Here is a 22880-nt window from a genome sequence, read left to right as displayed (position 1 = left end):
GTTCTGGACGGCACAGATCCAACTCTCGTTGACCGCTACCTGCACACGATATTTTGGCATAGCGACCTCGGGGCCGCCTTTCGAACTGTCCATCATACCATCAGTGAAAGGTGAGATCTCCACCGTTTAGTTGAGAATCAGCGCCGCACACTTATGGGTCTTGTTGTACGTAGATGACTGGAAAGCGATACCGCCGGGTCGTGGAAAGCCAAGCAATCATCCATTGATCCTGATCTGCTGCTGCCCGAGGGTATCAGTTCCCGGCATGGGGACGCATCAACCACTTGACGCGCATCACACACTACTGACTGATACCTGCCGCGACGATTTTGCTCGTAAACCCATCTGACCTCTTTAATGACCCACTCTGAATACAAGTCCAATCAATCTCCCAGGTTTGCAATAGACTGATCCTCGGAGCATGTCGCGCTAGGTTCTGGACACAGCCGTATGGCCAAAGAAGCCTCCCCATACGCTGTTTCCCATCGTCCATCCGAATCACCAACTTGATTGTTTGCATCATCTTCGCGGACAGCTCCTCATGACCTCCAATCCGTCTTCTCACCGCCACGACCGCACCGACCGCAATGCGCCATCCCTTCGCCAGCGTGCAATACTACGCCAGCTCGCTCTCGAGCGACGAAGACGAGGAGCAGTGGCCCGACCGCAAGTCCAACGAGGCGCTCCTTATCTCTGAGCAACGCTTAGCGCTTCCATTAGCTCAAGCGCGTCATGATCCCCGAGGAATTGCAACCCAGCCAGGAACTTCTTTGGCATATTTCGTTCAGCGTTCTCGTGAGGTGGCCGTCCAGCTTGGCGGCCAAGAGCCAGGCGCCCCCATCCCTGTTTACCGTAGCGGAGGCACGATAGATGGAGTCATTACCATCTTTCAACCGGACGAGGTGCTTTCTCTCGACGTGCAGGTAAAGCCTATATGTCTTCGCCGAATGCGCATCTGCTTACCCCGGCTAGGTGCATGGACAAATCAGAATACGAGAAGTCGCAGGCTCCGGAACTGTCCTCGTGCAACTGCTGCACGACCTGGTGTATTCGTGGAATTGCCAGAGAGATGCTCCGCTGGGGACCAGATGCTCATTCCAGTACACCCTTCCTAGCGCACATTTGGATGCAACGTCCGGCGAGCGGCGTCCCCTGCCTCCAACGTATCAGACCCACCTTGCCGGCATCCCGGGATTCACGATGCATGTGTCGTATCAGATAACAGTGGACATAGTTCGTGGGGAACGCAAGGCGCCTCTGTGGCGCAAGAGAAGTTGGTGAGGAGAGCTCGTAAGCTGCCTAGGCTTGGCAGGTCTGACTCGGTCGATTAGCCTCCGCGTGCCGTTCGCGATACAGCAGTATTCTCGGCCACCTCGCGCAGGGCCCTTTCGCCTAAGTCCGGCGGCCTCGCGGGAATACCCTCGCACATTGTTCACGTACACTCTCGGACCTCGACGTCTTGGTCACTCTGCAATCGAGCTACATGTCAGTGATGTCCTCCCATGAGTAACGGCCGTTACCTAACCTTTGCCTGAATACCAGGTATTTTTACCCATGTCGCAGATCTGTAGCCTTAAAGAGCCCATACCGTTCTTTGTAACATTATTCGCGGACGAAGATGTCCTTTCCCCATTTACTTGCTATCGCCCAGCACCCTCGTCGTTTCATCCCCTGTCCTCGCCGTCACACACGTCCCTCCACTCCGTCTCGCAGCAGCTGATATCGCGCACTGGCATCGGCAAGAGCGGACTCCCGCTCCAAGTTCACATGAAGCGAACCACGGCGGTCGACGTGCTCTGCACCGGTGTTCCTCAGATGTCACAGAGCAGCCATATATTCTCCTCACAAGTAATCGGCCAAGGAGTCGTACACAAGACCAGCAGGAACGCGAGGTCCATTACCTGGGCTGGGGCTGTAACGCTTTCAGCCAATGTGAGAAACGGCGGATTTGAGGCTACAGGCGTGAGGGTTTCGGTGAGCGATAGTTCTTCTAGTGTCGTCAGAATAGAGGCTGACAAATCGAGGACAGGATGGGATCGTGGTGTGCATCAAACCGCCAGATGGTTCGCGGACGCCATTCAAGGCGTTTTGCGAGACGATACCTGTACGGCTTACTACCGAGTCGCACGCATGCTCTTCTGCAGCGTCAGCCGCGGAGGCATAGCGCTGACGAAGTGGAGTCAGCGTGCAACGTGCGTGCGCCTGCGTCCGTGAGGGCTGAGCGCTGATGAAGCGGTACAAGTGCGTGGTTTGCGACGTGGCGAAGGAAAGTGTTCCGGACAGTGCATACGACTGAGATCTATACGTACACTAGTAGCAAGTAAATATGATTGCGGCCCTGCGGCCAAAATAGTGCGGGTGGGACATGCATTTGGGACGGGCGCCACCGAGACTGGAGTCGAAGTGACCGAAGGCGGGATGAACCATCGTGCGAAGACCTCCACATGATCCTACATCTCGCCATCCATGTGGCCGTGGCGGTCGAGTCGCTGATGGCCTGCTTTTCTGGCTCGCTTTTTCACGTAAATCGTTCCGCGTCGATAGAGTATCCGCGAATCGAAGCCCTGTGCAGCATGGCGATGGTGGGCATGCCGGTCGGGGACACGGCTGAGGCTGTGCGTCCCATCTGGCGCTGCAAGCTGTGCGGCCACGCGGAGAGACATCGGGACCCTTGGCAAGGGAACCTAGGGCGGAATCCGGAGATAAACTGTGCGCATGCACATGTCTTCCGGAATTCCCGACTCAATGCCGAAGTGCAGTCCATATGGACCACATACTTGGGCGGCACAACTCACTTAGTAAAGCCCTGACTCGTCCTCCAAATGCCCCTACCGTCGTCTAACGGCCCCCCATGTCGACGACAGGCCCCCTGCCCGGGTACAGGTCCTCTTCCCTCGCCTGCACCCCACCCTACTCCGCCGAGCCACACGCCCAGGAACAGCGCATCGCGCTCAACCGCCTCCGTCGACGGCCATCTGGTGATTTTGTCAAGCATTCGCGCTCAGGAGGGCTCAGTCTGTGGCTCAGTCGCCAGGACAGTAGCGCCAATCTGCCTGCGTATGGGTGCGGTGATTTTGTGGAGGGCACCGTGACCCTCTCCAAACCGGAGACAACAACGAGCGTGGAGGTCCGAGTGAGTGCCGCAAGGTCACTCCAAGTCATGAATAACTGAAGCACTGCAGATTGAGGGCAGCTTGCGGCTCAAAGAGGTTGCGGAGGGTGGCACGACCGCAACGAAGCTATGTGCGTCCACCGTGACGCTATGGGGCAGAGACGCCCAACCCGGGCAGTGCCCTCCTTCCCTGCCATTTAGTTTGGCACTTCCTCCCTCTTTCACAGACGGCAGAGACACATACGTTCGTTCAATGTCCTATCCCAATCCGCACACCAGCTGAAAGTCCAAGGCAGCCTCTCCCGCCTACACACGAGGCACAGCTGTCTGGCGTGCCCGGCTTCCATGCCGTGATAGAGTATATCATAACTGCTGTCGCGCAGAAAGGTAGATCGTCGGGCCTGCTCCGTAGCAGCAACAGGTGAGGATCGACTCTTTGCGTAAATTCCTGCATATCTCGAGCGCGCAGCCGTGCAGCACGGTTTCTACTCCGTTCGTCTATTATCCCCGCTCCCGCCCCGCCGTACCGCTGCCGCCGCCAATCCTGCGCTCGCCCGGACCACATGGTATGCTGAGCGCCGCGGATTGGCGGCGTTACGAGACGGTGATGACGGCCAAGGTTGCAGGTGTGAAGGACATCACTGCCAGAGTACGTGTTAGCGGTTATAAATAGGAGCACGGCTTCCGTTCACGTCGCTTGCAGTTCTACATCCCAACGGCGCGCGTTTTTTCCATGGCAGAGCCGATTCCTTTCCACCTCATCTTTGCGTCGACACCGTCCTCCCTTGCAGCTTTTCTCCCGTTTGGCCCGACCGGGGCCCGGACAGGTGCCCGACAGCATACTCGCGTGCAGCTGCTCAGGCAGACGAACGTCGACGCCAGGTACGTGTGCACTACGCTGGCCATGTATATTTGAAATCCTAACCATTCATTCGGTAGAGGGCAGTTAGTCCTTGGCACAAAGACCGACATCTGGCGTACCGTAGAAATTGGGGACGCGGCTTTCCGGCACGCAGTGAGCGAAATCTGCTCCTTCTTGTTCCCTATAGGTCGGCTAACCATTATTTGCAGGGTGATGGACCCGATTGGACATCGTATTCTGGAGAAATCTGCGTCAGCGATCAAATTCGCATTGGAGGATTCAAGGCGGGCGGGCTGACCATCAGAGATTTCATTGTCTTGTCCATGACTCCGCCAGATCCTAGTCGGGCACCGTTTCACGAACTACGGCAAGTGGTGCCCGTTCGTCTGACAACCGATTCTTGGGAGAGCGATGGCGCAGGGCAGACGTTCTCGGCATCCGACTACACAATACCTCTTATCACGAGCGACCCGCGGTTACTAGACGCACCCATTCCGTATGGACTATGAGACACGCATATATATACAGTGAGAATTATGGCTTCGTTTCGACCGAAGCGTTGCATGCATGCTTGAAGGACACTCAGTAATAGGCGATTCCGCGCATTGTCTGTACAATGTAGCACATCATGTCGTCATTGCAGTGTATCGTTATGAAGTATTCTCTGAATAATTCCGCATCTCTCTGTGCTCTGTGTCCTCCGGCAGATGGATGGCCGACACAGCGTGAGGCAGACAGAGCCTGTTCTGGAACGTGGTGGAGTAGGGCACCGGCAAACGCCGGGTCGTCGAGATTCAAAGATGAATTCAGCCAAGCACAGACTGCGACGACGAGGGCGCGGGCGAGCCCAGTGCACTCCCTCATCATCAGGCTCGACCATGGCTTACCAGCCCACCTTTAATGCTGCTCGACATCTCCAGCGTCCCGTCGTACAACCTATGATTCGCCTCCTCACGCTCCTCGTACTTTTCGCCCATCTTGCGGTACACGCGCATGCACATCCCGTTGACTGGCTATACAAACTCTCCAGCGGCGCCAGGGAGGACGGCAGCTGGCTTTGGGGCTGGGCATGGGCCTCGGATGGCACCGTGTCCATCGTCGACCGCTCGCCACCCGTCACCTTTCCCGCTCGCCCCGCTTCTTTCGGTGCGGAGCTGATTGACCCTCTCCTGGGCTATGTGATCCCGCTCTCTGCATTCACTGCACCTTGCCCGCTCGACCCCTCTGCAAACTCGTCTCATTATTATAAGCCGAATCCCATTCAGGGCTGCCCGGAACTATGTGCGAGCGGTCCTCACAAACCCGACCCGACCGAGTCCTGGATCGCTCTCGTGCAGAGAGGCGGCTGCCCCTTTGTTGAGAAGGCGCGGCAGGCTCAGCGTCTCGGGGCACGAGCAGTGGTAGTTGGTGGAGACAAAGAGAATCCAGATGCTCTCTTGAACATGTACAGCGAACGTAGGTCTTGGTTGACGCAATCACCGTACGGAGGACGGTAACATTACCTTTCATACAGGCGACTCTTCCGATGTGACGATCGCTGCCACGTTCATCAAGTATTGGGACTACGTTGAGCTGCTGTCCATGATCTCCTCTTCAAACACGACCCACGGCGGGCTCAAGACTCACTCTATTCTGCTGAGCACGGAGTTCTCAGCCTGGGAATGGTATTCGTGGGTTCCACTTTCTCGCAGTCCACACTAAAATCTGACTGTTTTGTCTCAGGCCTTTTATCACCTTCGTAATCATCCTCCTCCTTCCCTCCCTTCTCACTTTCATCACGCTTCTTGTGCATCGCTTCCGCGCAGTTCGTGCGGCACAGCGTGACCGTGCTCCCGAGGACATTGTGCACAGCTTCCCATGGCGTGTTTGGACAGGTACAGGTTGGGAGAAGCATGAGCCTACCTTCCCACTCGAGAACGCCGATGCTGAGCGCGATGTCGAGCAGGGGCTCCCATTGGACGCACATCCGTCGACCTCGCATGACGTCGAGCTCCCCGCATGGGTCGAGGAGCAGGATGAATGCGCGATCTGCCTAGAGAACTTTGCGAAGGGCGACCGCGTCCGCGTGCTGCCGTGTTATCACATGTTCCATTTGGATGAGGTGGACGAATGGCTGATACACAAAAAGAAACTGGTAGGCATGCCGTTCATCTTGGCAAGCTGTAATTTTTTTTGATAGCATCTCTTGCGTAGTGCCCCGTCTGCAAGCTTGACGTAACACAATCTCACCCTCCTCCATCACACCATGCCCCCGTTGAACTTCATTCCGAGGCTGATGACCACGCGTCCACTCCGGCACCTGCATCCTCACCATTGCCACCCACCTCACCATTGCCACTCACCTCACCATTGCCACCCACCTCACCATTGCCACCCACCTCACCATTGCCACCCACCTCACCATCGCCTGAGCCCTCCGAACGGACGCCCCTGCTGCAGGACAACACTGCTCACCGGCATAGTGGAGAGTCATGACCCCACACAACTCTTAACTCTTTGCCGCATTCATCTGTATCATCATCACGCCCCCTGTATCACTTACGACCCTCACGATCCATACCCTACAAGCAAGAACCTACCATCATGCTAATTCAATGAATGCATAGGATTGTCAATCAAGGGAGAAGTCTCAAACGAAATGTACGGTAATGAACGTCATTTAAATGCTTAATGTTCAAGTCTTGTTCGGGTGTTCGGTATAGCTTAGGAGCTAATGAGTTCACTATCCTCCACTCAATGGCTGTAATCTGCTTCGTTTTCTACCTGCACAAGCGATATCCAAAGAATATCTCTCCTCTTATCCGCCGCCGTCTCCGACTGCCGGAGGCTCACTCCTCTCGCTTGTTCATTGGTATATGGTCATTGTACATTGTCAGCTGCCTTGCGGCCTCCTTGTGCGCTTGCACTTCACGCGAAACAATCTCTTCATCAGTTGCGCAGCACTCTTGATAGACTTGAACAAAAGCCGCATCTCAACCAGATCTTAGTCTTGGGAGCTCGACAGCCTGTAAAGGACTCGCCGCTCAGAATCGCTCTATCCAGAATCACCAAATTTCCTTGATTCCCGCGATTTCCAACTTTTCTCCTTAGATGGCTTAGCATCTTCCTTATTGTTATCCAGCCACAAGGAACCGTGTGGCCAGAACAGGCGGGTTCCCCGCTGGTTCACTCTCAACGTCGTCATGACAGGGAAAGAGGCAAGTCGCTGCTACTCGCCTTACCTCGACATGCCCGTTAATTTACCTGTCTGTCCGCTTGCAAATGCCGTAGAGGACAATTGCGAGCAGAAACGTGGCCAGCGTCGGAATGTGCTCTCAGCAGGCTCGTCTTATTGTTCGCGCTTTGTTCGGCCAGCTTCGATCTGGTTTTCAAGAGATCGAGATGTCGCCGCGTACAAAAAAGCGCATCGACCGAACGGATACTCGTATATGACTAAGCGCGAGGGGGCGTTATGGCCAAGTTTCGAGTCTCGCACCTGAGTTATAAGTGTGCGCTGGATGGGAGGAAATGTGAGGACATTCCGCTCTTTCGTCTGTTGCTGAAGCGGGTGAGTAGGATGTGGTTATATGCATCCTGGGCTCTGGCTGAGATTGTTTTATAGAGCGCACTCGAGCTACCCAATGACCTCACTTATCATGAGCTTCGGGAATGGGCCGACTGTTTACGAGCAAAAACAAGGCTGCAAAGTCGCAGACTATGTGCTCAAGCGCCATCTGCATCCGACTTCTCGCAGTGAGCCGTAGCCTAAGCGCGTTCTCGTGAACCTACTCATCGGATTCGCATATAACAGCGGAGCCTGGTTACAATTACCCTCTCAGCCATACCCCCTTGGGACGGTACTGTTCGTACGCGCATGAATACTCGCCGGTTTGCGTGTCCTCACCGCCATACTACATGCCGTCCCCGATATACTTTGCCCCATCGCCATATCCCGTGTGGTCCCCCACAGACGCGGCCTTCCCCCAATACTCCAACGTCATGATGCCCGCGTCTCCGGCATCAGCGGCATCAGATGCATCGAGTTTCGATGCCTCATCGTCTGAGGCCGCTAGCATACATACTGAGGAGGCATCACCGATATCGCCAATGGGCTTCGGCGGCATGCATACAGTCGTAGACATTGTCGGCCACGCCTACCCTCCTGCACCGCCTTTTACGTCATCAACTCCAAACAGTGCTTCCGCTTTCACGCAGGACAGAAGCGAGCTAGCAGGCGGAAGGTCCCCATCATCCTCTTCTTCGAACTCGCGCGCCCAAGGTCAAGCTCATTCGTACAGAAGCTTGTATAGGAGTGAGCATTTCCAGTTCTCGCAGCAGTGCGAAGCCTGATGCACCTAATAGCGAAGCCCTGCAAGTTCTATGCCGCTAACGGTTCCTGTGTCAAGGGTGACAGGTGCAATTTGTGGGTCCATCCATACTTTCTGGGGATTCCCATCCGAACTGATCCATTCGAAAGCATCCATGAATCTCGGGTAACCACCATTTGCAATAACGCGGAGGGATCATTGTCTGTCGATGACGATGCGGAGAACAATGAGATATCGCAGAGATCTGCGCTGCCCGTGAAGCCACCCAGCCCGCTGGAGGAATGTCACAAGAAGAACTTTTATCCTGTGATGTGGCGTGTAATTGGTGGTGGCGTCATGATGGGCGGCCAACGTAGGTCATCTCGGCAGGTGTTGTATAGGCAATGTCTGACATTGCCAATTTGCAGGGAAAGTGTGCCGAGACTACCTCGCAGGTCACTGCACAGAAGGCGACGACTGTACGTACGCACATCGCAATGGTTGGTAACGCTTCGGTTCGTTCCGTTGCATGTGCTGACTTCTCACACGTAGATCGCGAAGAATCACCCGCATCTTGTCAAGGGACGACGTCAAGGGACGACGTCGACGGCGAACCGAATGCCCGCGAGGCTCTTTCCTCCCCATCCCCACATGCCTATACATCGACACCACCACCACATATGCCACCCACATCGCGTCGTGGACGCATCAGGAAGGCCAAGAAGCTTACCATCGTTCCTCCGAGCGAGCTCACGGGTGAAGGCCTGGGCTATTCTGCTCACAGAATCCTCTACGGCGATACCTTGCTTGACTACGATTGCGAATCGAGCGAGGATTCTCGCGCAGAGCCGGAGGATGTGGGCACGGCCGCGAGGGAGCTTGCGAGGCCTATGTCTACTCCGCCAGGGCACATCTCCAGAGATGTAAAGGCTGTCAGGGTAAGTGATGAAGTTGTACTACCGGAGTTAATGGTAGCTGACTGATGCCGAATCGCAGCTCTTCCCTGCAGAGTCGCCGTAATATTACGTATCCTTCTGGATCTGCTTTCCTTTGAGGGACACTGTACTCTCCTTTAGGCTTCATCTTTCCGGCATCTTCCCGAAGTCACCAACCTTGAGCCCACTCACCGCTGAGTGTGAACCACCTACCTTAGACTCACGTCTGTTAGTCCTTGTTCAACATAATGTGACTCATCTGCATAGCTAGTCGGACATCCGTATGTGTCTGCCGTGAGGCAACGAGATAGATGTGCCTGAGTGGCTGAGGTAGTTTATCTGATAAGATATGATCGCCTGGACCTCACTACAGCCGCGGTTGCATTGACTGTCCCTCTCGCGTTCCGCTTCAACTTGAATTCGTCACGCAGCTGGGCTTGCGTCTCCTTTATATTCCCGCTTTCCTGTCTTTACTTCATTTCTCTCCCTTCCTCCTACGTGTATCTTCGTGTCTTGATAATGGCGACTCAGTCTGCCGTTGAAATCGACTTCTCGTTGCCAATTTCGACTCTGCTGCGCATTAGCACCGCAGCGGCGCACGATGCAGTCGAGAAGAGTCGTGGCGCGTCGTGGCTTGCTCGGGGTGAGCTAGACAGGGAGGAGTATGTCCGGTTCATGATGATGCTGTGGCACGTGTATGAGTGTGTGATCTTTGCAAGCTTCCTATGCGCGAACAGCTCACCGAGAGTCTCCTAGCGCGCTCGAGCAGGGGCTCGAGCAGCATGCCACGCATCCAGTGTTGTCGATCGTACACAATCCTGTTCTGCTCGCTCGGGTACCAAGTCTTTCCGCAGACATAAGCCACTTTCTCCGGACGACCGATTGGAAGCCACATCCTATACATGCCGCACTGATGGACGACCCTCCGGCTGCACTCACCGACTATGTCTCGCAGATACAGTCTATCGCGCGGTCTGGCGACCCTGCGCCTCTGCTGGCGCATGCATATGTGCGGTACCTCGGCGATCTCAGTGGTGGCCAGATCATCAGGAACAGGATCGTCAAGGCGTACGACTTAACTGACGGAGCAGGTGTCTCGTTCTTCGAGTTCAAGCAGCTCGATGGCATGGAGCGCGCGAACATGGGTGACATGAAGAAGATAAAGGAGTGGTATCGGCGTCAGATGGATAAGTCGGTCGGCGACAACCGAGAGCTTAAAGGTATGTGCTGCGTGCGGTTATTACATTGCTTATTGCAGTTCATGACGCCCAATCTCTAAGCGGCTCTTATCGAGGAGGCGAACAAAGTGTACCTGCTGAACGCTGGCCTATTCTCGTGCCTCAACATGCCATCTACACTGAAGTCTACCGAGCCCGCTCGTCCTCCACTAGGCGAACCTATGACTCCCGTCGCCGAAGAACACTCCGAGCCATCCAAGGTGATATTCGAGGAGACGAAGCAGCCGGAAAAGACGTATTCGCTGTCGTCTGTCATCGCAGTCATCGCGGCGATGTCCCTTGCGCATCTAATCCTCGTAGTGGGCGGGTTCACTGGGGAGAGGGGATACGCGAAGCTGGAGATGCTGAGAGATTGGCTGACTGGTCGGTGATTTTGTCGCTGTTGCCCAAGCATACATTTCGTTGGACATGCTGTAGCTATTCTACGCACTGCTGGCTGGGTCGACAGTACTTTGCATTCGCGGTACCTCAGTCACTTGGTTGTTGCTGTGATCTAGACGCAAATTAGCGGCAACATGCAATGCTTTGATTGTGTATCGGAATGAGTAGGAGTTACTACAAAGTGCATCCCGGCCACATGCTCATGGCCACAGCCAATTCCTACTTCCATGTACACTTTCGTCTGCAGTGCTCGCACATCCTCTGATATGATTCTATGGTCGTAAAAGATTACATATATTATCTGTATCCGCCCATCTGTGCTGGACAATATGTCTGCGTGGCATCCGCAATGGATTGGACTGCCTCTTGGACCGTCAAGTCACTCTGATCCATCGGTGCTCAAACGACATAGGATTTATAAGATGGACCGTTTGATGGAGAGGGGATTCCCTTTCTCAAGGTGAAACATCTCCAGATGAGTGAACTTCTAATCTCTTAGACTTTGTGTTCCAGGAGGCTTCGAGGGCATGCTTCATGCGTCAACTCCCTTGCATTCTCTAATGGGGATGGCAGGTGGCTTGCTAGCGGTGGCGATGGTACGCAGTTCTGAATTGCTTGTCGCAGAGCTCTGCTGTATTCACTCAATCTCGCAGATCCTCACATCCTGCTCTGGGATTTCCACCAGGACGACCTGCATACCCCATCACGGATGTTTCATGGCCACACAGTGCGTCCATCGCTGTTTGGAGCGACCTCCGTTAAACCTTCTTTGTTGGCCCATGCAGGCGAATGTGTTTGCTGTCGCTTTCTCTGCGACGAACCAGCACCTATATACGTGAGTGAAGCTTATCGCCGGATTGGATAAAACTTCTCATTTTCGCAAATCAGGGGGGATACAGATAATGCCATTATCCGGTATGACTTGGGCATCGAATCAGCACCTCCTGGACCACAAAAGTCGCATGCTCCAGACGCCGTATTCAGGCAGCATGAGGTAGTTCAGGGTGTGGCGATGAATATAACACACACTAACGAACTCATCTTCATGTTGGTAGGACAGCATCCGTGCGATCTCCTGTCATCCTGAACAAGATGACATCTTCATGAGCGCCGGGTAAGTGCGCTGGCGGTGTACCATCCGCGCTTGCTGAGTGAACCGAGGAGTTAGGGAAGATGGCCGCATCATCATGCACGACGCTAGGGCCGACAGCCGCCTCACGAGAGCGCAAGGTACACTGCAGCACGATGCAGAGTTCACTGGGCTCCAGTTCCACCCGACTATGCACAACATCTTTGTGACAAGCGACAGTCGGGGACAAGTCTGTCTACGGGACACGCGCATTGCATTTGGTCCCCTGTGCCGGAGAAGGCAGAATGGCATCGTTCAAACCGTAAGTGGCTCTCAGGAGCAGAGTGCCCATTCAGAGCTCATCGGCTACGCAGTATGTGACGACCATTACGAAACCGTCATTTCCATGGCTTTGTAATCCAGAAGTGAGCAGCGTAACATTCGACAGCACAGGTTAGATGACTGCTACGTCTCATGCTACATGACATCTGCTTGACGCCTTACGCAGGAACCAAGCTGGCAGCTACCATGATGGTGAGCATAATATGATAACGAGTCCTGGGTGTCAGATCGCTCATACTGTCCTAGCACTACCTACCGACAATCTACTCCGTGACTGATCCGTACCCTATCGCTGTCTGCAGTGGAGAAGCTCTTTCTACCGGGCCGCTTGAACACTCAGCAGAACGGACATATTCGAATGGATGCACGATTAAGGTGCGGGCGCACGTTGTCGCACAGTCCGCCTGAGATAGCAAACAGTGTCCTCCCAGCATGGATCATTCGGCGGCCCTGGAATGGGCAATGATCATCTCTACTGTGCAGGCTCCGATGACTTCCGAGCTTACGTGTGGAGGATTCCCGATCCAATGGCTCTCGTCGACCGGAGAGAAAGTCATGATGCGAGTATCTGGACAAATTCCGGAAACTCGGAGACTGTTGGTAGGGAATATCCCTTGCGATGTGACAGAACATCGTGAAGTTGATATTATGTGTACAAGGATATAGAGCCCCTAAATCTGGAACTTGCTACGTTCCCTATCAACTGAATGCACCGCTTTGCAGGATCACAGGTTCGCAACCCCTATGATCACCGCTATTCCACAGTCTCACCGAATGCAATGTGACAGGTCATCAATCTATCGTCAACACTGCCCTGATGCACCCGCACTATCCATACATTATTACGTCCGGCATCGAGCGCGACATCATACTGCACAGCTCGACGCCTACCTCACCATCTGCAGTCAATTTGCCCCTTACGCCAACTGAGGTGCGCTCGCTACCTCCCAGTACCGTTGAGAGGCGCAGGCTTGTCCTACATGCTATGGGATTGATTGGTGGCCAATCAAATGATACGGACGATAATGACGACAGCAGGGCCATTGCCCTATTCGACGAGTGAGTGTTATACTGCAATGGTACCTGGTCCGGTCGACAATGTTAAGCCTATATCAGGATCTTGCGCCAAGAAGGCAGCGCAGATGTCTTCACTATACGGCGCTGCAACGAGACGTTGGAGGAAGAGCATGACAGTGATGATGCATCTGAAGAAACGACTGTAGTTTAGTTCAAGCAAAGAGATCCCTTGAGCAACTTCGCATCTCAAGGCAGGTTGCCCATAACAACGTATCAGATTCACGCCCCCTAGTCGTTGCATGTATATCAAAAGGAAGATTCAAGGAATATAATTTGGAAAGTGCAATGTTAGCAAACCCTGAAAGAGTGTGAGCAAATGGGATGCATTTTTCTGGAGACTCTGAAGTGGAACCGCAACGAAGAAATGGCCACTGCTTGGACCACTTAATTAGAAAGTAATTCCCCAGCACCTCAGTGAGCTGCTTTTCTATCACCTCAGTCATCTCCATAAGTCCAGGCAATTTTAATAGATAGAGATAGAGTGAGACTTGATTACCCTTATTATTAATCTCAGAGAGAGGTATGGGACTTTTGAGTCAGTTAGATAGTTACAGATTTTTGGCTTTTGCACTTGCTAGAGGGAGGCTATGCGAGAATGTGCTGAAGGAACGGTAAATACACCTCGAAACAGCATATTACGTCTGCAGGGTCATTGTTGAACTCTTTTTGGCATTTATGGCATCTTCACAATGCCTTCCGACCCATTCAGCACGAGGTCCGTGAGTAAATGCGGCAGTGACAACTGCAGATATAGTCCTAATGCGACCCTTGGGCGCAAGAGAAAGGTGAAACGGAATTTGCGATGAGCGTGGATGATGCATATTCGCAGCCGCTTACTAGGCCACGCGCTGCACGCGCGATATCAATCAGAGAGTATACACCGCCCAGCTGGTCACAGTCAATAATGTCAATAATGACCAAAGACGCTGCTGAGCTGTATCGCAGCGGAAGAGGCAGCCCTGCGAGCCTCAGAGAGCCTCAGGGGCAGCCCGAGCGCCTATCGGTATCAGCAACGCTATGCCGTAAGTCTGCTCCTCCTTCATGACAATTCGGGGCTCTGCATAGCCAGCTTCGACGGCACCGCCCTCTCCTCGAGGATCTTCCAGCACGTGTGGTCGACTCGCTGGCACGACGTTACGACATAAACCTCGCAGCCGCCGCTTAGATGGACCAGCACCAGGAACACGAACCGCTCCAGCCGGACAGCCCGCTCATGACGATGGCGAACTCGTTTCTGCACGATGAGATGCTCAAGTTATCGATTCCTGGGCCCAGCAGGGACCCTGTATACTACATATCGGATGGGAACACGGTGCTATTGGTGGACAATACGCTTTTCAAGGTGCGTGCTGCTCCTGAGCGTCCGTCTCAAGGTCGTCTCCGTGAGGAGGGTGCTGGCAGGACACGTAAAGGCTCGCGGACTGACTTCTTCGCAGGTACACAGGTCTATTCTGATGAAGGACAAATCCGCTTTCGAGGCCATGTTCCAGCTTACCACGGAAACGGAGTCGGCGCGCTCAGATTGCAGCATGACCGTCACCGAGGGCGATAGCGACGACAACCCAATACGACTACAAGGCGACAGCGCGGACGAGTTCCGCGCTTTGCTGTGGGCGTTGTATGCTCTGTGAGCTATATTCCGCAGCATGATTCGAAGCCCCTAACATGGGCATCGGATTCCAGACCTCACGAGCTTATGCTGGCGATGACCTCCGAAGCGAACAGCACCCAGCTCGTGAACCTCGCACGGATGGCGCACAAGTACCAATTTCGGCACATCGAGACCTGGGTGCTTGGCGCGCTGCACGGTTACTATTCGCGCGCAGGCGCATTCGACGCCATCCAAGCCACGAGCCCGCCGACGCTCCCGGGACCCACACATACGTCGTCCCCGCTCGCGCACGAGGCGCCGTCACTTGTGCAAATTACCGAGCTCGCCGCACTTTGCGAGCGGCCAGACCTGCTGGAGCTCGCGCTTGCGCGGTGGAAGAAGATCATTGGCGATGGCAAGGACCTCGCGCTCGCGATCGTCACCGCGGAGCGCCTCAACCTGCGGCCGATCCTCGGGCTGGCGTACCATGCGATGATGCTCAAGGGACGTGCGCACTGGGAGCTGGAGCCTATGCTGACGCGGGACCAGCGGGTGCGCTTGCTAAGTGGCTATCATGCGCTGACGAAGATGTGGGAGGCACTGCCTGGGCAGCCGCCGCCGATCGCGCATAATGCGCGGTGTACGAGCCAGCAGCGGTGCGCAAAGCTGTGGGGCCTGCTATGGAAGGCGGTACTTGAGAGGGGCACGGAGGTGATCCCCGGGCTGCAGAAGGAGGACGTTTTGGCGAAGCTCACGGCGGCCGAGAACATGGTCAAAGTGCTGGTCGAAGATTCTCAGTTGCAGAGCATCGTGGACGGCCTGCCGCATTGCAAGGAGAGCGCTCTGATGGTGACGAGGTTGCGAGTGCGAGAATTCAAGGAAACGCTGACGGATTACTTTGCTGACGATTTCTAAGCTGCTTGTGTTGCTTTTGTTTTGACGGTTTTGCTGTTGGGTACATGTGGCTACTTACGATTGCGCTGTGAGGATCTTGTACTGGTTTTGATGTTATATGTCCAGATACCCTCTGTATTCTTACATGATCGTCGTTCCCATCACAAATGTGGACCTTCCCCACGCGGAGCATGCCTCAACTCCTTCTGTCATGCCCAAACAACGTTCGCTGCAGGATACCGCAAAATGATTATCATCACAGACTTGTATCTTACGAGATCTTACGAGGACGACGAGCTCTGGGTTCGGGTACTGCCTCAGGCTGAACGTTGGGATACATCGATCATGGACCTGCGCCTCCAGCTCATCCCACATCAAGATGTGGTTGACGGACTCTGGTTCCGGTCAGGAGCAGTGTCGAGGCTACGCTCGTAATTTGTATCTCTCTCGCTCGTGCAGCGCAGGGCCGGTGACGTGCTGCACTGAATATCGCATCGTCTGCGCTCCCTTACTTCGGACCCGAGTGCGCTCGCCGTCCGTGCCATCATGTCCTTCCTCCTTCCCCATCTCCCGCTGCCGTATGCTATCACGGACGACTGACCTTTCCAATCGCATCACACCGCCCTCGGAGCGCACATCATTTTTCGCATGTAAAAGCCCACCGTGCGTCCGAGAGATCAGCGCCCTATCTCTCTCTCTATAGCTATATCTCCGCCCGCCGTTTTGCCCCCATCTTGTGCACCGGGTTATAACTACGTCTCGTCGGTCGTCGCCAGCATCCCCAGCAACCATGAAGAAATGCCCGCCGGAAGTGCTCGCGATCATCTTTGCCTATGCATGCTCCGAAGACGGCACCACTGGTCGCTCGCTTTCCCTCGTCTCGCACTATATCCACGCCGCCTCCTCACCCTTCCAATGGCAGTCCCTGTCCATCTCAGGCATTCGTCAGGCGCGGGGGTTCGCTGCGCACGTCTTCGCCGCCTATGATCTCGAGCCCCGCCATCGCCGGCCGATCCACCATCTCTTCCTCTCCACCCGTACATGCAACGAAGCACACGACAGCTGCTGGCCCGGAAGCCCCTGCGACGACTGGCCGCTCTACCAGAGCGAGATCCTCCGATACGCAGCGCCGACATTGCAGACGCTGACGTTCGTGGCGTTTGATCCGTTCTTCACCAGCGCGCACTGCATTGAGGGGCTTCTGCGCGTCCCGCTGCCTGTGCTCTCCGAACTCACTGTCCGAGCGCGGTGTACACCCTCACAGGTATCCCTTGATGATATCCGTGATGATAAATTCAACGACGACCGGGCCACGGTTGCGTCCATCAATAGCGCCGGTTCGACCAAGGCTGGAGTAGCGTGGTGCGCCCGCCCACAACTGCGCCGACTGCATCTCGCATGTTCTTTCCACGGATTCGTGTATGGCACCGACGCGACACACGCGCTCGTGCGCGCCTTCTCGCCCGTGCTGACTCATCTCCGCCTCTCTATGCTCGACATGTGGGGCTCGAAGCGCGTCGCCGAGGTCTTGCACGCGGAATGCGTCGAGCGCGACATCGTCCCGCAGATCCTCGCCCTCCCTCCTCTTCCCACGTTCGCGTCCGCCTCGTCCCATCCCCCTCTGCCCGCTGATGCAGTCGTCGCACAGTGCGTTACGTGGGCACGCGTTCTCCCCTCCAGTCCGCCACATTCACACCCACATTCCTCCTCATCTCTGCCATCTTCACTCCGATCGACCCCCGACCTGCACATGTTCGCAATCCAGCCGCCTCCGACCGCCGCGTCCGACTTTTTTTGCTCGTGCTGCATGGACGTACGCGGCGACGCGGACGTGATGCGCGTTTTCGCCGCGCTGGCGCACGAGGCGCAGATGCGGCACGACGCGCGCTTCTTGTACCTCCCGACGCGCGAGAAGGAGGGGTACGGCTTCCGCGAGGCGCGCACGGACTGGCTCGATCGCGTCGGCGGCGGGGCGGGGTGTTGGGCGAAGAAGACGTCAGCGGCGTGGGAGGAGACGGGCAGGATCAAGACGAATGTGAGTGGGGAGGGAGCACAGGAGGGGGAACGGAAACACAATGCGAAACAGGCGAACACGGTGGCTCTGCTGCCGGTAGGGTCGTCGCGCGGAGTTAGAACGGGTGTGCGAAGGCGCAATGTGTGGCATAGGCTGAAGAAACTCAAGTGCTGGAGAAAGCTGAAGAAGATCGGTTCGCGGTTGCGGCATGTAGCCGGCGGGGAAGCGGGGCCGCGGAGGGTGGCGGTCGTTAGTTTGTAGGTTGTATCTCGAGAGTGGAGCGCCTCTCGAGAGGTTGAGCGCGCTGGGTAGGTCGTATTGCTCGGCACTTAACCCCTGCATTGTATTGGGCTCGAGACGTTCGATTTGTTTTGCTTTCGTCGGACCTTGGCTCGTGTTGGATGGTTTGGACGGTAGTACATTGGATTGGTTGCACGGACTAGGTATCGGTGTCATACATGAACATGAACAATGCACGATGTATTATAGGAAGATGTGCTGTACCTCAATCTAGCTACAAGGACTATGGATGGAAAGTGTTTATCGTGACCCGTCGTGCGAGGCCAGTGAGCATTGTATCCATACGTTTAGGTTAGCTTTAGTAGTGCGTTGCAAGAGAACGGATCTACACAACACTTCGAGAGTATTATGGATACACGTTGAAATTCAGATCTGCGGCATGAATCTGCCAGCGGTCCATGAGACGGGTTGGTAGGCACCTGCCGCGGGAAGAGAGCATAGGGTGTCTACAGCAAGGAATAGTGTTACTTGCCAGATATAAGATACGTGAAAGAAACCGAGCATGTTCGGGCCTAACACAGACTAGCAAAGGAAGAATGAATGCGAGTAATGAGAAGTCGCAAACCGCCAGAGAGCAGCTTCGCCAAAGCCATTGCTCCGACACAATAGAGAAATGCGCACACCAAGCGACGTCCAAAGAGAGTCTGTGGAAAAGGCGATGACGACGCGTGGGATGAAATCGCACTTGCCGGTGGCAGCTGGTGAGCCAGCATCCGTCATCCGGATACCTGTCTGTGTCAGTATCTGCCAGGAGGAGCCTAATAAGTATGCGGAACGCGAAATGTGGAAGGGGATCATCGCTGCGTAGATGATGACTCGCAGGACGTGCATTGGCCATGGATACAGTGCCGTTGGGAGAAGCTGTTCCGCGCTCGTGGCGGAAGGGCTCAACTTGAGCCTGACAACGCCATACCGGCAGATCATGAATGGGCGACGAGATGCGTGCCCGAACTTCTTCGATGAGCAGATTACTTGTTTGAAGAAGGTAACTTACGTGAATATTTGTAAAGCACGCACAGTGTGGGAGGTCCATGTTCAATACTCCTACGTTATCCGTTAGTTCTCCAAGTATCGGGAGGGAAGTGGATAGAAGCATCTGACCACACCTAGATATTCTTCTGGGCAGATATTTGTTGAAAGGGATCTGTTTGGACTTCCCGTTGCGACACGACCCACATGATAAGCGGGCACGCAACGTTGAGTGGCTTGTGCAAGCAGAAACCTTACGTTGCACCAGTCATCCCGGCAAAGGCGACGGTGGACACTTTGGGTTGGGTCGCGGGCAATTCTGCACCAGCCGAGCAACAACCCGGAGCACGAACCAACTGGTCTGAAGGACCATCGTTAACTTTGGCAGAGCGTCAGCTTTGCTTGTGTCAGCGACCCGCGCTTGAGATTTTTCGGGAATTTTGATCGCGCCCAATGGTCGGAATTCGTCATGGAGGAATGGTGGCACTTTCCAATGTGCGCATTTACGAATATATCAGCCAGGATTGCCTTCCGGTGTGATGCTGAAGACAGCTGCCATTAAGCCTTGAGCAACACGGCCTGCGGCTTGCCATTGAAGAGCTGCCTGGTACACGTACAATTCCTGAGTTAAGAGCGCGGTCATCGTGAAACCGCTTCGAAGAAGTCGGGCTTTCCAGGCGCTGTCAGTAGGATAAACGACATCGGGATGAATATCGGACCATATGCAAGCGACGATGGTGGCCACGCAGCAGGTCACGATCGCAAACGTGCGGCACGGTCTGACTGCTCCCTCAACCTGTGTTTGAGTCGCACCTGAGGCAACGTACAGGCCGGAGCGCAGGGAGAGATATAGCGAGCTCTTTACCTCATTCCGGCTGGCACATGTCAAGCTCTTGCAGTCTGCTGGCTGTCTCTCGGAGCAACCATTCTGGTACAGGATCGGACGATGAACGACTCGGAGGACGGGAGCGAGACTGTCGACATCAGGCGCTGCGAGACTTGCGAAGGCAAACGACATGAAGCTTGGGCTGTGACATGTGAGATCGCATGCATCATGCGCAGCGCAAAGCGATCGGCGATGCTGCGGATCGCGCGATCGCCCGCAGCCAGAGCCGAGATCGCGGAAGCAATCCCACCGGACGCTGCGTTCGTCCTTGCCCAACGCCGTCCGAGCAGGCTGGAAACATCGTATCACAGGCTCGTGCTGCTTCTCCGTCCACCGTGGATCCGTTTCCGTGTTTCTCCTTCCGTCCATTCCACGGAGCCCTCTATGTGCCTCGCGATAACGCTTTGCAATTGCCCATCCTCCCAGTAATCCTCCGGAACCAGCTCGATCTGACCGCTTATTCACATTACACACGCTCAGGCCCTGCTACACATTCCATGACGCAACCCTCTCTGCCCAGCACGCCTGCCGTACACCTAGTACTGCTTCCTGTCTCGCCCGATTCAGTCCCCCCTCGCATATATAACCCTCCCCCCCATCCCACTTCCTCTCGTCTTCTACACTTTTGTCTAGCACCTACAACATGTCGCACATCGTCGCCCGCGCCGTGCCCTTCACCACCCGCCTCGCGTTCCCCCACGCCAAGGAAATCATCGCCAGCGACCGCGCCCGCGCCCAGAAGCTCCTCGCCGGCATCCGTCCCCACGGGCCCAATGCTGCCCACAGGCGCCGCCATGAGCATGACCGTCACGATCACCACGAGCGCCGCGAACGCCACCGCGAGCACGAGCGCGAGCGCGAGCGTGAGCGTGAAGACCGCCATAAGCACAGCGGCGGCGGTGCAACTGGCCAGACTGGCTCAGGTACTGGCGTCGATACCGGCTCCGGCACGTCGTCCTCCACTACCGGTGTCGGTGTCGACGTGACCGACGCCAGTGTCAACTACAACGCCACCGTTGGCGTCGGCTCGCCTGCCACTAACTACACCATGCTTATTGACACTGGTATGTACAACTATCGCGGATATGTGCGTCCCGTTCGCTAACGCCATGCGCGCACATAGGCAGCTCCAACACTTGGCTCGGCGCTGATAACAAGTACGTAAAGACCAGCACCAGCAAGGACACCGGGGACACTGTCGTGAGTTCACGCGCAAGCGTTTCGCATGAGCCGTTCTCACTCCATATTTCTCTTCCCAGAGCGTCAGCTACGGCTCCGGCTCCTTCTCCGGCGAAGAATGTACGTCCCACTCTTCCCTTCCCACACAATCCTACTTACCCCTCCCCGCAGATATCGACCAGGTGACGATTGCCTCGAGCCTCGTTATCAAGCAGCAGTCGATCGGTGTCGCATCCAAGGCGACCGGGTTCAGCGGCGTCGACGGTATCCTCGGCATCGGCCCCGTCGACCTCACCACGGACACGGTCTCCAACACGTCCACCGTGCCCACCGTGACGGACAACCTATTCTCGGAGGGCTCGATCAGCGTCGAGAGCATCAGTATCTCCTTTGAGCCCAGCTCGACCACCGACTTGGCGAACGGCGAGCTGACGTTTGGTGGCGTGGACCCGTCGAGGTGCGCGCGAGCTCGAGATGATCCACTGGGCACGTATAGTGAAACGCGATTTGCTATAGGTACACTGGTGAAATCACGTACACGCCGATCACGAGCACGTCACCTGCGTCGGACTACTGGGGCATCAACCAGACGGTCGCGTACGGCACGGGCACGACGCTGCTCACGAACGACGCGGGTATCGTCGACACGGGCACCACCCTCTTGCTACTCGCCACCTCGGCGTTCAACGCATACCAGAAGGCCACCGGCGCCACCCTGGACAGGTGCGCGTGGCGGAGGATCTCACGTTTGTGGATGCTGATTAGGTTTGCGATTAGCACCACCGGTCTGCTTGCCGTCACCCAGTCACAGTACGACAGCCTGCAGTCGCTCTACTTCACCATTGGTGCGTCCGTCTGCGTTTCGCCGTCTTCTCTGCTGACGGAATCGCGCGACGCAGAGGGCACGCAGTTCGAGTTTACGGCGAACGCGCAGATATGGCCGCGTGCGCTGAACACGGCCATCGGCGGCGAGGAGGGCAAGATCTACCTCGTCGCGAGCGACCTCGGGAGCGACATTGGCCAGGGCCTGGACTTTATCAGTGCGTGTTCTTCCCGTCTTCCTGAAGCCATCTGCTGATACGGTCGCCTGATGTAGATGGCTATGGTTGGCTGCAGCGCTTCTATAGCATCTTCGACACGACAAACTCGCGCGTTGGGGTCGCGAACACGCCGTACACTGATGCGACGACCAACTGACTTGTGCTGGGCTCTGCGAGCGGTTCGAGGACTGTGCCTGCCAGCGGACATTTAAAGCTCTAAATGACATGAAGGTATATATCTGATTGTACGTCGGCATTTGTAGGATTATGGTAGACGGACTGTATGGAGGAATACACGGAACAGTGGATGGAATTGTTATGTGTTAGTGTAGAATGGATATTGTGCAGTGATTCTTGCGCCGAACACTTCAGTCCGAGCATTTTCTTCGTTCGCTGCTGAAGACCCACTGGCTCCGCCGGAAGAAGGACTTGCACAGGCACATCTGAAGAATCTGCAACGCTGTCAAATGGCTTCCATGTGCGGTTGTGAGAAAACCTGGGCCTCTTCAGCGCTGAACTTCGAACGCCCTGCGCAGAGCTCACAAGCAGGTGAGCCCATCGCCAGATGAGCCAGGGAGGCTGCTCTGGCATACGTCAATAGATGGGATGAAGGAAGCGGTGGCGCGGACATATGCTGCTGGTACTATCATGCGTGAAAGTCCTTCATGGCTCAATTGCCTGCGGTGGCATAGTTGTTTTTTTTTT

The 22880-nt window shown here is 55.4% G+C and overlaps 12 protein-coding genes across 12 annotated transcripts; 9 read left to right on the top strand and 3 right to left on the bottom strand.

Moving 5' to 3' along the window:
* Nucleotides 1-587: 587 nt before the first annotated feature.
* LAESUDRAFT_641317 (uncharacterized protein) lies at nucleotides 588-2164 on the top strand (the record flags this gene model as incomplete). Its single annotated transcript, XM_040903652.1, has 5 exons — nucleotides 588-923; nucleotides 973-1277; nucleotides 1332-1485; nucleotides 1543-1974; nucleotides 2030-2164. 5 exons carry the CDS (start codon nucleotides 588-590, stop codon nucleotides 2162-2164), a joined length of 1362 nt encoding a protein of 453 aa, XP_040769862.1.
* Nucleotides 2165-2471: 307 nt separating this feature from the next.
* LAESUDRAFT_670568 (uncharacterized protein) lies at nucleotides 2472-4492 on the top strand. The gene is made up of 8 exons (XM_040905438.1): nucleotides 2472-2798; nucleotides 2865-3133; nucleotides 3183-3356; nucleotides 3409-3533; nucleotides 3590-3761; nucleotides 3816-3994; nucleotides 4052-4127; nucleotides 4184-4492. Exons 1-8 carry the CDS (start codon nucleotides 2765-2767, stop codon nucleotides 4481-4483), a joined length of 1329 nt encoding a protein of 442 aa, XP_040769861.1. The 5' UTR covers nucleotides 2472-2764; the 3' UTR covers nucleotides 4484-4492.
* Nucleotides 4493-4912: 420 nt separating this feature from the next.
* LAESUDRAFT_734008 (uncharacterized protein) lies at nucleotides 4913-6449 on the top strand (the record flags this gene model as incomplete). The annotated part of the gene is made up of 4 exons (XM_040910470.1): nucleotides 4913-5429; nucleotides 5488-5644; nucleotides 5697-6108; nucleotides 6168-6449. The coding sequence occupies 4 exons, from the start codon at nucleotides 4913-4915 to the stop codon at nucleotides 6447-6449; spliced, it is 1368 nt and encodes a 455-aa protein (XP_040769860.1).
* An 819-nt stretch (nucleotides 6450-7268) lies between these two features.
* Nucleotides 7269-9668, top strand: LAESUDRAFT_170913 (uncharacterized protein). The gene is made up of 8 exons (XM_040901437.1): nucleotides 7269-7521; nucleotides 7576-7706; nucleotides 7765-8265; nucleotides 8316-8376; nucleotides 8431-8633; nucleotides 8689-8760; nucleotides 8813-9198; nucleotides 9257-9668. Exons 2-8 carry the CDS (start codon nucleotides 7595-7597, stop codon nucleotides 9278-9280), a joined length of 1359 nt encoding a protein of 452 aa, XP_040769859.1. The 5' UTR covers nucleotides 7269-7521; nucleotides 7576-7594; the 3' UTR covers nucleotides 9281-9668.
* A 46-nt stretch (nucleotides 9669-9714) lies between these two features.
* LAESUDRAFT_641745 (heme oxygenase) lies at nucleotides 9715-10804 on the top strand (the record flags this gene model as incomplete). The annotated part of the gene is made up of 3 exons (XM_040903689.1): nucleotides 9715-9896; nucleotides 9952-10415; nucleotides 10476-10804. 3 exons carry the CDS (start codon nucleotides 9715-9717, stop codon nucleotides 10802-10804), a joined length of 975 nt encoding a protein of 324 aa, XP_040769858.1.
* A 339-nt stretch (nucleotides 10805-11143) lies between these two features.
* Nucleotides 11144-13453, top strand: LAESUDRAFT_641508 (WD40 repeat-like protein; the record flags this gene model as incomplete). Its single annotated transcript, XM_040903666.1, has 14 exons — nucleotides 11144-11274; nucleotides 11328-11410; nucleotides 11468-11541; nucleotides 11600-11649; nucleotides 11703-11808; nucleotides 11870-11928; nucleotides 11983-12205; nucleotides 12258-12336; nucleotides 12392-12417; nucleotides 12472-12600; nucleotides 12657-12825; nucleotides 12885-12956; nucleotides 13014-13284; nucleotides 13342-13453. The coding sequence occupies 14 exons, from the start codon at nucleotides 11144-11146 to the stop codon at nucleotides 13451-13453; spliced, it is 1584 nt and encodes a 527-aa protein (XP_040769857.1).
* A 1068-nt stretch (nucleotides 13454-14521) lies between these two features.
* On the top strand, nucleotides 14522-15808 carry LAESUDRAFT_734002 (uncharacterized protein; the record flags this gene model as incomplete). The annotated part of the gene is made up of 3 exons (XM_040910469.1): nucleotides 14522-14644; nucleotides 14739-14929; nucleotides 14986-15808. The coding sequence occupies 3 exons, from the start codon at nucleotides 14522-14524 to the stop codon at nucleotides 15806-15808; spliced, it is 1137 nt and encodes a 378-aa protein (XP_040769856.1).
* A 769-nt stretch (nucleotides 15809-16577) lies between these two features.
* LAESUDRAFT_734001 (uncharacterized protein) lies at nucleotides 16578-18055 on the top strand (the record flags this gene model as incomplete). The annotated part of the gene is made up of 2 exons (XM_040910468.1): nucleotides 16578-17822; nucleotides 17954-18055. 2 exons carry the CDS (start codon nucleotides 16578-16580, stop codon nucleotides 18053-18055), a joined length of 1347 nt encoding a protein of 448 aa, XP_040769855.1.
* A 199-nt stretch (nucleotides 18056-18254) lies between these two features.
* On the bottom strand, nucleotides 18255-19598 carry LAESUDRAFT_170871 (uncharacterized protein). The gene is made up of 2 exons (XM_040901436.1): nucleotides 19208-19598; nucleotides 18255-19145 (listed from the first exon to the last, which is right to left on the bottom strand). The coding sequence occupies exon 2, from the start codon at nucleotides 19132-19134 to the stop codon at nucleotides 18448-18450; it is 687 nt and encodes a 228-aa protein (XP_040769853.1). The 5' UTR covers nucleotides 19135-19145; nucleotides 19208-19598; the 3' UTR covers nucleotides 18255-18447.
* On the bottom strand, nucleotides 19339-19509 carry LAESUDRAFT_640738 (uncharacterized protein; the record flags this gene model as incomplete). Its single annotated transcript, XM_040903618.1, has 1 exon — nucleotides 19339-19509. A coding segment is annotated over one exon (171 nt), but the record flags the coding sequence as incomplete, so codon positions are not given.
* Nucleotides 19599-19650: 52 nt separating the features above from the next.
* LAESUDRAFT_636551 (uncharacterized protein) lies at nucleotides 19651-19839 on the bottom strand (the record flags this gene model as incomplete). The annotated part of the gene is made up of 1 exon (XM_040903457.1): nucleotides 19651-19839. A coding segment is annotated over one exon (189 nt), but the record flags the coding sequence as incomplete, so codon positions are not given.
* Nucleotides 19840-20223: 384 nt separating this feature from the next.
* LAESUDRAFT_720175 (acid protease) lies at nucleotides 20224-22525 on the top strand. Its single transcript, XM_040907771.1, has 8 exons — nucleotides 20224-21020; nucleotides 21080-21156; nucleotides 21216-21255; nucleotides 21307-21592; nucleotides 21652-21858; nucleotides 21913-21980; nucleotides 22035-22175; nucleotides 22232-22525. Exons 1-8 carry the CDS (start codon nucleotides 20600-20602, stop codon nucleotides 22330-22332), a joined length of 1341 nt encoding a protein of 446 aa, XP_040769851.1. The 5' UTR covers nucleotides 20224-20599; the 3' UTR covers nucleotides 22333-22525.
* Nucleotides 22526-22880: the final 355 nt, after the last annotated feature.

Source organism: Laetiporus sulphureus, assembly GCF_001632365.1.
Source record: "Laetiporus sulphureus 93-53 unplaced genomic scaffold LAESUscaffold_2, whole genome shotgun sequence".
NCBI classification, from domain to species: domain Eukaryota; kingdom Fungi; phylum Basidiomycota; class Agaricomycetes; order Polyporales; family Laetiporaceae; genus Laetiporus; species Laetiporus sulphureus.
This window is presented reverse-complemented; position numbering and strand designations above follow the sequence as displayed.

Excerpts from the sequence above, each read along its gene's own strand:
- LAESUDRAFT_670568 (XM_040905438.1), top strand. The coding sequence starts at position 2,765 with ATGGACCACATACTTGGGCGGCACAACTCACTTA. Across the intron at positions 2,799-2,864 it reads TGGGCGGCACAACTCACTTA|GCCCCCTGCCCGGGTACAGG; the intron begins GTAAAGCCCTGA and ends TGTCGACGACAG. Across the intron at positions 3,995-4,051 it reads CAGACGAACGTCGACGCCAG|AGGGCAGTTAGTCCTTGGCA; the intron begins GTACGTGTGCAC and ends TTCATTCGGTAG.
- LAESUDRAFT_170913 (XM_040901437.1), top strand. The coding sequence starts at position 7,595 with ATGACCTCACTTATCATGAGCTTCGGGAATGGGCCGACTGTTTACGAG. Across the intron at positions 8,634-8,688 it reads CGTCATGATGGGCGGCCAAC|GGAAAGTGTGCCGAGACTAC; the intron begins GTAGGTCATCTC and ends GCCAATTTGCAG. Across the intron at positions 8,761-8,812 it reads TACGTACGCACATCGCAATG|ATCGCGAAGAATCACCCGCA; the intron begins GTTGGTAACGCT and ends TCTCACACGTAG.
- LAESUDRAFT_170871 (XM_040901436.1), bottom strand. The coding sequence starts at position 19,134 with ATGGACCTCCCACACTGTGCGTGCTTTACAAATATTCACGTAAGTTAC.
- LAESUDRAFT_720175 (XM_040907771.1), top strand. The coding sequence starts at position 20,600 with ATGTCGCACATCGTCGCCCGCGCCGTGCCCTTCACCACCCGCCTCGCG. Across the intron at positions 21,256-21,306 it reads CTCCTTCTCCGGCGAAGAAT|ATATCGACCAGGTGACGATT; the intron begins GTACGTCCCACT and ends CCCTCCCCGCAG. Across the intron at positions 21,593-21,651 it reads GGTGGCGTGGACCCGTCGAG|GTACACTGGTGAAATCACGT; the intron begins GTGCGCGCGAGC and ends GATTTGCTATAG.